The sequence below is a fragment of the Ylistrum balloti genome, unplaced genomic scaffold (assembly GCF_031769215.1).
Source record: "Ylistrum balloti isolate Yb309-2 unplaced genomic scaffold, AGI_CSIRO_Ybal_v1 Utg371288, whole genome shotgun sequence".
Classification (NCBI taxonomy): Eukaryota; Metazoa; Mollusca; class Bivalvia; order Pectinida; family Pectinidae; genus Ylistrum; species Ylistrum balloti.
Genome location: NW_026782691.1, coordinates 170,432 through 184,130, shown reverse-complemented (window position 1 = coordinate 184,130; position 13,699 = coordinate 170,432). Strand labels below are relative to the sequence as shown.

At 33.0% G+C, this 13,699-nt stretch overlaps 1 protein-coding gene across 1 annotated transcript in view; it reads left to right on the top strand.

Annotated features, from left to right (window-relative positions):
• LOC132561836 (uroporphyrinogen-III synthase-like) overlaps nt 1-13,699 on the top strand; it is a 58,498-nt gene that overhangs the window by 36,187 nt on the left and 8,612 nt on the right. Inside the window, exon 7 of the mRNA XM_060226544.1 lies at nt 1,521-1,616. Within this exon, the coding sequence (XP_060082527.1) occupies nt 1,521-1,616 (96 nt within the window). The remainder of the gene's footprint in view (nt 1-1,520; nt 1,617-13,699) is intronic.

Genomic DNA, 13,699 nt, shown 5'->3' with positions numbered 1-13,699 from the left:
TTAGCACAGATTGCCATGTTTAACTCATTAGCAAACCAAACAATATACATAATTTTTATAAATGTCTTGATTAAACTGAAATATGAGGATAGCCTTGACCAGAATGTGTCAAATTAGTTTAGATATGAGCATGAAAATTAGGCACTATGAATAAAAAATCATGGAATCCTTTGCAACATTCAGTGTGCTTTATTTAAAAAATAAAATGATGCTAAAATGATAATATTCGTCTCTCTGATATGTTTTAAATCCCACTTACATACATTTACCTGTACAGAGAAGTAACATCAGCTTACAGGCTTCTATGTGGAATGTGTTATACTTGGTGATTCATTCCTTGGAACCTGAGGCATCGTATATGTAATTAACACTCAACAGTTTTTTGGAATCAGTTTCGCTGGTAATCAGTTTCGCAAGTAATCAGTTTCACTAGTATTAAGTGATCAGTCTCGTGGGTTTGTGTTTACAGATCTATGGCCTCAGATATGTACTGTTGGGATTTTGTTATCGATAATTACAAAGATGTTTTCAAGCTAAAGTGGACTGAGGAAAAAATGAAGTTTTGAAAATTCAAATTTACGTTAAAGTTTCATAAAAAATAGTTTTGCAAGATTTTGAAGTTTTTCATAAAGTGCTTCATGAAAATGTTTACTTTATGCCCTAAATATTGATTAGTTCTTACACTTAGGCTTTGATAGTTAATCATAACCACACAGTTTACAAAGATAATGTAAAGCTTATTATGGTAACTAAAAATATAGTGTTCATCCCAATAAATTCAGATTATTAACAAATGATTATACATATTCTATTAGGTAAAGCTTTACAGATCTTTATTGTACATCTGTTAAACTTTGTGTGACCATTTTATAAGGACAACCAAAAATCTGAACAAGAACCACATACATTAAAATCATGTGCTGCATGTTTTATATTAAAGAAGATTTAATAAAAAGCATGAATTTACATTCATTTTTATCTGCAGAAAGCACTAGACTACATGTTAATGAAGGAGCTTCCTGTGTGGAATGAGAGAAATTCACAGCAATGGATTTTTAACTGGGTTGGCCTGCCTTTGGCCAAGTAAATTTATCAAGAGATATACTGTATATCATCTATTACTTTTCCAGAATTACTGTTACTTGTTATTTGACAAAGCCTGTCTTAGCCATTATAACATAGAAAATGTATGCTTCAGAAGTCAAGTCCAGTTGATGTAAAAATGGAGATTATATAAGTGAGGGACTGTTTATAGGTTTTTATTTAATTCTTGTTCTGTCTTGTTTTGATGTTTTTGATCTACTTCAAAAACAATGCTTGACAGGCCAACATAATATAGATGCTAACACTACATTGAACAACTAAAAACACTGTTCAGATTTCCTCTTTTTATCAGTGACATGGCTGTATTATTCATCACATTTGCAAGAATACTTCCACGTTTTTTTCTTTTCTCACCTAAAAAATAAATCATTGTTTGATGGAGTGGTGTGATGTTTTACTGGTTGATATTTTTGCAGGGAACCCCCAGCCACATGGTGTTCTTCAGCCCATCTGGAGTAGAAGCCACCCTTTCCGTTCTCCATTCTGTCTGGTTTAGAAAACACCAAATAAAGGTATTTATATCAAACATCCCTGAGAAACAGAAGCTTCAGTTTAATTTGAGTCCTTGAAAATTGGTTGGTAGGCTCTTGAAAATCCGTCTGATCTAAATAAATACACAAAAATGTGTATAAGAATTCATCTGGTATGTATTTTTTGATTGCTAATTACGTGTTGTAACTGTTGCAACAGCTTGATAACCAAGTACACACTGCTCATAAAACGATAACACTGAACCTTTTAAAGGGTAAAATGATATGCATTGTTCCAGTAACAGTAATCAGTGAAAGATCTTGGTTAAGACAAAACAGCTATATGATGCAGTTTAATTCATTGTTGGCTTTACTCTAACTCTCAATTTCGATTAAAAAGCGCTAATCATTTGTTTGCCTTTTGTGCATTCTTTGAGATAGTAGATGGTAGACACTGCTGGTGGACTTTTAGTCTCCGGAATTAGCAGTAGGCTTAACCTGCATGCAACGTTTCAATTCCTTCGAATAACAAGACGATTAAGAATATACACATTGCAGTTGAAATAGTTCTAAAATTATTTGATTTATGAAAATAATGAAATTTATTTAATTATGAAAGTGTTGCAACTCCTCGTTTGTATTTTGACTTTTCTTTTGATTACTTTGGATTTTCCTCGGTTGCCTACTAGGCTTCAAAATTTAGGCCCTTGTAATCACTGCCGAGTCCTAGAAGAACCAAACAGCTGAATGATGCAGTTTGATTATTTTTTGATCCTGCTGTATCTTAATCTAAATTGATTTTGAAAGGTGCTATTCACCTGTGTAAATCTTCAATAGAATATGGACTTTGTATTTCAGTAACGTATTGAAAGGTTAAAAAATATACCCGGTATGTCTTCATTTCATATCTCCAGCAAAGTATTGCCATTTGAAAAAAAAAAAAAAAAAAAACCAAAGAAAATACGAACATGTCAGCAACATCAGAACATAAGATCAGGTGTTCCGGGAGAGTAAGCGTCTTCTGCTTCATGCTCACATCCGCTATGAGCTTCATACAAACCATGGTCAACCCAAGTAAGTTATGTCATATTCTGAAATAATAACAATATATACCACACCGAAACCAGCAGACAAAAAAACTGACAACCATTAAACACGTCCAGCTTCATATCGCACAAAGAAAGAACAAATATATAGATCACTATGATGAGTGTAACACTTCCCATAATGTTATTCATTAACCATGCATCTTTTGAATTCCTGTGTTAGGAGTTTGTCCGTAAGTTGACGACATCTTTCACGAAATCGTGATAATAATGACCTTGAATATCACATCAACTACAACATGTAAACACGTTAGGCTGGGGAGAATGTATGTTGCTATCCAAAAATGGAAAAGTTACTGGAGAGAAATTGAAATTATTACGCTTATCAAACAGCTTGGTGGAAATCTGTCCATGTTGGTTTCGTTGAAGGAAAAAAATCGAGATAAGCGGCTGATATGAAATAGAATTGTCCAGTAGCATTGTAAAAGTCAGTTTGTATTGGAAACACGTTTATCAATGTTCTAAATAAATAAATGAATCTTCAAAAAGGTCCCGAATTACGATAATTAAGATGGGAAAGATTATATGTTATGGAGATAACGACTTTAAGAAATATTTGGTATGAATCTTGGACGAGACTTTTTCATTCTATATTCACTAGTTATGTAACATGGCATTTGGATAAATTCCCTGCTTAATAAATAACGATGGCATACTACCAAGATAGGCCTTGTCATCTCAAGCAAAGCCTAATACAAATCAAATGATTAGTGTTTTGCTATCAGCTACCGGGGTATCCCAATCTCATCAGTCTTATTTGTGCACTGCAAATGACATAGAAACTCAAAGATTTGTGTATTCTTTATAAATGCATGATTGATAACCTGTGCTATTGTACAAAAGACACGCCAGTGAAAAATACCTTTCAATATAAATCTAGAACTAGAGGAACAGCAGAATCAAATAATGAATTAATCTGGACAGTTTCTAGGATTCGTCAGTATGCTAGAACCTAAATTTTAAACCTAAGAGGGGCTGAGGGAAACGAAAATTTATCGAATAAAAATGTCAAAATCTTGATGAGAAAATGCACTAACCGAATAGTTTGATATATTTCGTAATTTTCATAAATCTGATAATTCCAGAAGAACATCAAGTACGCATGTATATTAAGGATCGTGACATGAAATGAATTAAAACGTGCCATTCTATATTCGCCTGCTCAGCCAATTTTACGAAAATCGCACATGTCAACAGAATCTGGATTAGAGATTCGATGTCATTGAAATGGGGCCAATTTATGAACAAAACAAAATTTACAAGAAAAGCATGAAACAGAAAACGGAGAAAAAGACGACACTAATTGGCGACATAACCGCCTATTGTTATCTATTTTGGAATACTTGTCGCTAAAGTAGATGATCGAAACCTTGAAGCTGAGCATAAAATCACTAACTGGTTTCCTGGTTGTCGGTGTGTACTCTTAGTGTAGTCGGAAAAGAACACCAAAGATACACTGAATAGGACAGAACTAGCCAAGGTTTTCTATTTCATTTTTTAAATAGGTCAGTTTTTACAACTGAACTGATAAGTTACTTAATGGCTACATTGATTCAGTACAATTTCTGTCACAGGATGAATTGATACCTCGATCGTAACTTATATTGTGACTTTGTACTGAAATATGTTAAGGGCTTTTCCCTATAATACAGTTTCTGCGAGATGTTTGAACTGCTGATGATAAACTTAAGTGCTGTATAGCACAAGCTTTTGAAATGAAAGTTGACTTTGATGAAATGTTGAGGTTATCAGTTGTTGTCATGAGAACTTGTTCTGCAAAAGAATCTTTCCTTCTGCCATATCAAGTTCGGTGTGTTTTGAATCGTCAATGGCAGTGACAAGATGCCTTATCAGTAAACTACAAACTTTTCTTAACAGTCAGTTTCTTTTTGTGGCGAGTTAGAATTAAAACAGTTGATTGATTACATTTATTATCAACCAAACTGCTTTTTAAGAACGACCAGATTGACAACTTACGTAATGGTTAGTAACAGCAGAGAATATATATTGACGCTTAAAGCCACTACCTTGACTTTCAAACTCGACGGAAAATTGATTTGAAGAACGTTATCTTATAACGCAATAACTTTTAACTGTTGGGGAAATGTGACAGCATTTTATTTTATTTAATCACTTAAAGGTTAAGTTTATAATATTTGCAGTCACTTTATTATTTGGTACATGCTATTTATTTCGATTATAGAATTGTTTTTCCATACTTTCATATCATGGCCTGCAGACCATCAGTTAAGATAACAAAATAATTTTCGCGTCAGTACTCGTTATTTTCGCGTGTATCATGGTCTGATTGACCATAAATACAACAATAAAGTTCTGGAACAAACCACCGTCTTCCTTAATTGGTAACACTGTGGAGTAAGACGGTTACAATTTCCTTGATATTGATAAGAAATCCTTTAACACGATGAGCATTTTAAGAATAGTCAGTTTGAAATATACATGTATGTACGTTATGCACAGTAAATCATGAACAAAAGCAACAAAAATACAGACATGATAAGCAAGGTGTCAATATTTAGCTAAAACATTTTTTCAATGCGTTTACACGAAGGATGATTTCAAAAATAACATTGACAGTGGCAAAGAGGCGTATACAGCATACCAACGAGCAAATGAAATGTAATTCTCCCGATTGCATAGATAAGAAGATATTCATGGTAGTAAGAGAAAATTAAAATCGTAGGTACTGATTTTAATCCGCCACTTAACAGATTATCTGGCACTGTCCGATGACGTTTGATATAATATTGTGAAAGTATTGAATTTATACATCTTCCTCTCGAGTTATTGACATATTTCGAACATTTGATAATTAGTTAGCGATATTTCAATACATATAACAGTAAATCAACACCTGCATGAACGCTGAATGACTTCCAACTGGGCTTCTGTTAAAGAAGATAACATAATTGGGATCTCTAACAAACATGTACCGTGGCATATTTGACATGATCTCGACGCCATGATTTAACCTTGACTTACAGTTTGAAGAAATATCGCTGCATCGTAAAGTGTTAATTTAACATCTACAACTTTTACGACTGTCGTTGGTTGTCTTTGTCTTTAGGTAATGTGGAGTACATTTTCTTAGCAAATCGTGGCTTAATTCAGAGCAAGGATTATCTAATTTTCAAGAGAAATAAAATATATATATACATATACAGACTGATTGCCATCTTGTTTCACAAGTTTAACTACCGTGTGAAATATTTCATAATTTATAGATTACATGGCAGGTGTCGTCGATGAAGCAGAAGACGCTTAATCTTCCGGAACACGTGGTCTTATTATCCTTGTACTGTTCCTTGGGCCTCAGCGTAATCTTTTGTTTGTTCATATTTTCCCCTAGACTTACTGAATTTGAGTTGGGATTTAGTTCATGTTGATATGCTGGCATTTTCGTGACGTTTGTGAGTGATAAGCGAAAGAATTTATGGAGAAAACAAGAAGGAAATAAGCAAACGAAAGCAAAGAACATGCAGAAATATTGTTATACAACATTGTTAACATTTTATCGTTATCGACGTAGTCGCCATTGGAATAATATATTCCGTACACATACCTGGAATATTTTGATATCTTGTTCAATTTACGTCACGTATACCTAACAATATTTTTGATATCGTTATCCGATTGGTATTGTTTGTTTTCATAATGTCTAGGGAAGAGTCTGAATCCATAGACTTGCTCAACTTAATACGTCCTTCATAAAATTATATATTTTGAAATTTTCTGTACTTAACAAAATATTCCATTTGTTCCTGAATTTACAGACATTATATCCTGTAGATTGCCTATTATTAATGACTTTTTGTTTTAAGAATACACGTTGTAATATTAAAGTCAGATACAGTCCGGCATACAAGGCTTGCTCTAGTGTAAATAGGAATAAGTAGGTATAAGATTTGCACACATAGGTAAAGTATTAGTCTATGACGCTTGTAAGCGATTACTGTGTTTATGATATGTTTTCAAAAAGTGTGTTAACCAATGGAAGAATAATGCGACTAATTTCTATTGGAAATTCGCGTTTGTTAAATCCTTTGACTTTAAAAATATAGAAAATGTGTTTGTTATACTCCGCAATGCAATGAAAAAACAAATGTTCTGATAGTCATATATTTTTCGTATACATACATTCCTTGCATCCAACAATGTTTTCTTATCAGATGTGCTTTCAAAGTTAGTACCAATGTTTTATCTCGCGATGTATTCGTTGAAAAACGTTACTTTGAAATATCAGTTCTTTGATAGCAAGTATCTGTTTTCACCTATGACGTACCCTTTATCATGTTATTATTCAGAGGTGTGTTAAGTGTTGGTTCGTAGGGTTGTATGCTATCAGGTAGTTTGTATACAGTTTTGAAATATGGCAAAATAGAGATTTACTATCAAAAAGTCTCCACTTGGCTTTTACTCGTAATAACATGTAACAAGAACAATGCACATGAAACGGTATGAATAAATATTAAGGACTGCCCTTACTAGAACAACTGAGCTGCGGTTTCTTTACGTTTCAGGAGGTTTTTATTCCATTGGGTACACTTGATTTGAGGTTTAATGCTTATCCCTATGATTCTGGTATTTAATCCTCTGACTAACAATAGAATGTTCAGCTATGACTTTTCAACTATTAATATTTAACAAAAGATTTCATTTATTCAACATCACGACAAATTTTGAATAACTTTTTATTTTTATGTATTCACTGATAATAAAGTTATTAGCCTTGTTTCCACTTGTTTCATGTTTAACCGTACCGCTCATGGCCAATGAGTTTTTAATGCTCCACAATGTTCGGTTTTAATGAATTGCTACAATTTCCTGAACTTAAGTATAATTGGATGATGCAGCTGATTATACGAAAATTCCTGAAAACAGTACTCTGTTAGAGTAAATCTACAGACTCATTCTCAGCCAGTATTTGAGACGTTTCAGATGTTAAATTGCTTTGATTGTTATTTTACTCTTGATCTCATATATCTATTTTATTTTCATCGGTATTTTTTTCTTTCTGTGGGACTTAATGGAAACTATTTAATGATAATAAAAAAGGCAGAAACACGAAACAAAATGAGAGAAAGTTTTTCATCTTTGACATCTTTTGTTTTGTTGTAAATGTTTGATTGGTATTTCATATCATTTATATCTATAGTCGATATTGTATTTTCCCTAATCAATCTATAAAAAAAAGATATTTATAGTCATGTAGTTACAATTTACATTTATTAGTGAAAAATATTTGCAAGTGTTTTTTTACAATTGATACAATAGAATTAGTATTTACCTGGTGATATACTGTTTAGTCCTCTCATACTTTGTACACGCAGATATTTATCTCTTTTTGAAATACCTCCAAAATAAATGATAGAATTCATTTAATTTTTGTACGTAGTGTTGAATATACTTACATGAGTTTTCTGACGAAACATTTTAATCAATTAACTATCATCAATACCGTGTGTAAGCTGCTGTTATTAATCTTCTTTAGCGATTCATTTCCGTTTATTCGTGGATAATCTGATTTCATGATTTTTATGTCATCGAAATAGTAAACAGATCAACTTTGAAATGATTTACGGAGCCAGCAGATTTCGGGACTAAGAATTAAACACGAAATCAAGTGTCGACGAACATGTATTTCGTTTTTTTTTGTTTTTGTTTTTTTTTTAATCCGCGAAATTTGAGCTCCACGAAAATACTAGATTTTAGAATAGTATTGTTAATAACAGATGTGTCTTTTATTGATGTTGATTCTGCATATATGGTCACGAATGACATAGATTATGTATGAACAGTTCTGTGTATAATCTAGTATAATAAATACAAAATGGTCAAAAGGAAGTGATTTTTAATGTGTTCACCTATAAATGAGTTGTGACAGACGGAAATAAAATGTGGAAATCATCATGTTGAAAATGACTTTAAAAATGTCTATCCCATAGCTTGTCAGTTGCTTGAAAGTGTGCTCATATACTTTTTCTCATAGCGTTTTATAATGGCACTTACAAATACAATGTGCTAGTACACTGTATTTGATATAACGTCGCAATAAGTTATATGTTGTCTTCAGAATGTTATATAGCGTGTCAATGATTTGTACAAAAGACACCCAATATATTACACTTTCAAACATTTCACATGTTGTTTTTCCTCTGAATGGGAAATTGCTAATATGTTACACGTTACATCAATGTTAATGTTTTTAAATGTGTCTTTAGTTTACGAAATAACGACACAAGTTTAATGAATATGAAACAGTGAACATTGTCAGTTCAACCGCATTTTGACGCCGCAATATTTAGTGCGATTCTTGGCGGTTTTACTATTAGAGATGGTGAGTTAAAACCCACTGTTACAGCAAGCTGGAGCTGTTGAGATAATGAAATAGGTTTCATATGGCTGCTATCAAGGTTATCATGCATTGCAGGATGTTAGAGAAATCAACTTGATATTGACCAAATGTGACTTATGAAATAAACCTTTGTTAACCGGTTTCATTTCGATGTCTGGTTGCATCTGAACAGTGAAACAATTCAGTGGTTTAACGACTTCTATAATTGAACGAAGTGTTGGTCGTAACACATGTCAATAAAATTGATGCAATGGCAGTAATTTCAATTGCAGTTAGATAAACTGCACAAATAAAACTGGTGCGCCGTGATAATTTCAGGTTTGTAAGATAAATTAAAGCATTTATTAGATTAAAAGTATCTCTCATTGTAGCCTGATGGTCAATATTAAATTCCGTTGTCTTCTCATCTTATTCATTCTACGGTCCCTTTCTGCATAATATGGCTTTGTATCGTTATTTTACATTCGAAATATCCAAGGAATGAAACAATTAAATCGTGATTTATTTTTCTTTTCAACGACCACTATTTTTGTTACAAAAATATGCAATACACCTGTGTGTTTTTTGTTTTGTTTTGTTTCAAATTCAGAAAAATGATGCAAGAAACAGAATATACTAACCCATTCCACACTACGCCATATCACAATCGACCTTACAAAATCTTCTTGTAACTCGTGTTTTTGTTCGTATTTTTTTTGCCTAAGTTTTATTGAATATGAGTTTGGATTATGAATACGTTCGTATTTTATTGTTTTTATTTTTGTACAGCTTCAGTTCAATAGGTAAATTTTCTCTATGCTAAATCTAATCATTTGGATCCCCCTTTAGTTTCCCTTGATTGTAGCCTTGGTGTTAATTGACCACGTCACCTGATTCTTCGACTTTGCATGATAATTTGTTATCCGATGATTTCGCTAAACGTCTCTTCGATCTTGTATAATGACAATATATAATAGTTAACTACCCCTTTCATCCGTTTTAGTGCGATGGGTTTGCTACCCGTCCCTTTAGTCTTGAGAAGTGACAATGTTATGTGACAGGCTTTTCTAGAGTGATGATTATAAATAATGTCCGTGCGATATTTTGTAACGTTTAAGATGCTTTTCAGTTCTGTATTCTCCTTTCTTTCTAGTTTAGTAGTTATACAACTCATTCAGTAATGTGCTGTGATTTAAAATAAACTTGTAAAACAGTTATACTATTTCAATTAACAATATCATGTAACGTTTATATCACTGAAGGGTCCGTTGTATAGCGGGTTTTACCCGACTTTTACGCAAAGTGTTCTTTATCTAAAAATATTATGTCTGTCTGTCTGTCGTCTGACTTGTTTAATCTTGCTTTTCTCTCTCGTTGTTTGGGTGGCTTGTCTATATTTTATTTTAGAAGTAAAATCAAGTCGAACGATTGATGTCGAAGCCATGCAAGGAGAGAGGGCACTCTTGTAGTCAATGGTGGTCAATTAACCTAATTGTGAACAATTAGAACTAGTCTAGACAATTATCTCTGTCCTAATGTATGTGTTCTTCTACTGAAAATTGCAAGGTTGTGATAGAAAACAGCTGTCTGTACCGAGACAAGCCGTGTTGGTAACGTGTACCACTAGGCTGGTCCAGCCTTCCATGTGACTTACCTAGAGCACGGGTCGCTTAGAACATTAACTTATAATGAATACGAAGGGATGAGCTGGTTAATATCGACCACTGCATACGAGGTCAAATGGGTCATAACTTAGGTCAATGTGTCATCAACCTTCCACTACACTGTACGTTTTCTATTTGAATGTAATTCAATTTCTACTGCATATCTTTCATGATGTAATTGAGGGAATTAAACATATGTCAGTATTCGGTAGTCTGACGTAATTTGGGCAGAGACCCATATCAAAGGTTACACAGCTATAATTTATATATACTATGATACCAAGTTGGATAAACTGTTGAAGGTTAATCGTCACACATACCCTCTGATTCTTAATTATGAACTCTTTATAGTAGACTTTGTTAATTTGCGCTTCGGCATAATTATTATTAACTGAATGAGATAATTCATTCCGTAAATTGAATTATAAACCGACATTATCATTCTAGTTGTACGCACTCCTCTTAACGCCGTCGTTTTCGTTTCCAGTAATAGTTGGTTCACCTGTCGTAAAAGTGCATTATGGAAAAGTAGTCATCAGGCACGACCATTCGAATTTATCACATGACCGCTTTGTTAGCTGAGAATATACTAATTCGATGTTTTAGCGTATATCATAATTTAAATAAAGAACTTGTCGGATTCAGAAAAGCGTCTGACATTCACAAACATATTCCATTGTGACGTAACAGTGGAAACCACAAATATGGAGTCAAAATTACCCCAATCTTAACGTGCAAATGTTCGTTTCCTACATTTTACCTAAATAATTTATCAAGTGTTATTAATTGTGTGATTAATGCAACACATTTTCATTTCAGCCCGACAAAGACTAATTGAAGATCAAAAAATCGTTTCATATATTACATCTGTATATATGGCGTGTTACAAAAATAACAAAGGAATACGAAATATGTATCCTAAAATTCTTTATCATTATTAGTGATGGCGAGGTTGATTTAACAAAAATGTCTCATATACCAAAGAATCCATGTAAAAAAACAGCACCACGGAAGTTCTTTGCTGTACGAGCAACATGTGAAAAGCAAAGTCAATTCAAATAATGACTGAATAATGTAAGTGTGATGTAAGCCAAATATAGGAATTGAAATCATCACACTTGTAATACAGATTAGTGATAAGCTGTCCCTTTTATATATATATATATATCTTTTTCGCGTTCTTTTCTTTCATATTCTGCATTTTCAATTTGTTTTGTGTGCCGAGACATATGTGATACAGGATTAAGGTCATTAGTAATTGATTTACCAATTCTAATTAGACGTACAAAAGTTTAACATCAACTAAGACCATTCATTTGACATACCACACGAACTTGATCGCAATGACAGCATAATTTAAAAAAAAAATTATATTATTTAAATATATGATCAATGAAGTAATAACGACAGTACGGAAAAGCGAATTGTCATATTTTCGAGGCAACCTGCCCCTTTATCAGGACACAAATATTACACAAATTACATCACATAAATAGAACATAAACAAATACAAAGTTATCAATCTGAATCGAGAGAAGTGGTGTAAATTTAGGTGTCTCGATAATCCCTTCGACCGATGAACGACGACGGCCCTTTATAACGGACAAAAAACCATCTCAAGTTGTTGTATGGAAGATGGTGATTAAAATATCAAAACTGTTCTACCGGTTATGTAGACTACCTGTACATCTCGGCCAAATTCTAAGTGAGGATTTTTTTTCTTGAAAGTAAGGAAATGTACTGTAAAAAGATGATACATAATAAATGTATTTGTAGTTACAATAAAAAGTAATTACATATCACCAGTTAAATGAACAATATATATATATATTCTTTTCATTTTGAATATGATCAAATAGGTCCCAGATTCATCAACTCGACCACCCACCACCCTTAAAAAAACAAAACAAAAAAACGACTGGAGTTAATAAACGATACCAATCGTAAATAGGAATGAAAGCAGAAATAGTAACTAAATAAAAAGTACAATTAATTTAGCAAGTCAGTTTAAGAGAAAAAGATTATATATATATATATATATATATATATATTTGCAGTATGTGGGGGAGACTGAAACACCACTTAATGTCAGGATCAATATTCACCAATGTTCTATCAAACAGAAACGCCCGGAACTGCCTGTAGCAAGACATTTCAACATGTCAAGTCATTCGTGGCATGACATGCAGGTGGTACCCATTGACCAGTGCAGGAGTTGGGGTGACCAGCAACGCCTCAGTAAGGATTGACACTGGATCAACCAACTCCAAACCTGCTACCCGCTCGGCATGAACGAGAGATGATCTTGCTACTACATACAGGTCCGATCAATCATTCCTGGCAGCCGGTACATCTCAAGCTACCACTGAGGATACTAGTATATCACCCACCTATCCGCCCCTTTAAAAAAAGTACTGTTTAACCATATTCAAAATTTTATTTTTGTATATATATAATTTTTGCATTTAACTAGTGTTTTTAATCAAATTGCTTTTTATTGTATTTACACCTTCATTTAACATTTTTTACAATAAATCATCATATTTTAAATCAAGCAATTCCTCACTCAGAACCTGGCTGAGATGTACCGGTAGACTGTTGTCATCAGAGTGTGAAATGCAATTGTTTTCGTTGCGATCACATATATGTTCAGTGTCTAGAGTGCAAAGCATACCTAGATTTATGTAAAACATTTTTGATATTTTAATCACCATCTTACATACAACAAATATATTTATGACTTTGTATTTGTTTTATGTTCTATGTATATGATGTTATTTATGTAATATATGTGTCTTGATAACGGGGCAGGTTGCCTTGAAAATTTGACAATTCGCTTGTCCGTACTGTTGCTATTACTTCCTTGATATGATGCCTGTAGTTGGGAGACTAGATAGTCTTGATTGAATGCTTCGTCTTCGTGAAATTTGAACTATGAGTTATAGTTGTTATGAAATTTCTATACTAGAATGTAACTTTGACACCCTTTATATGAAAGTT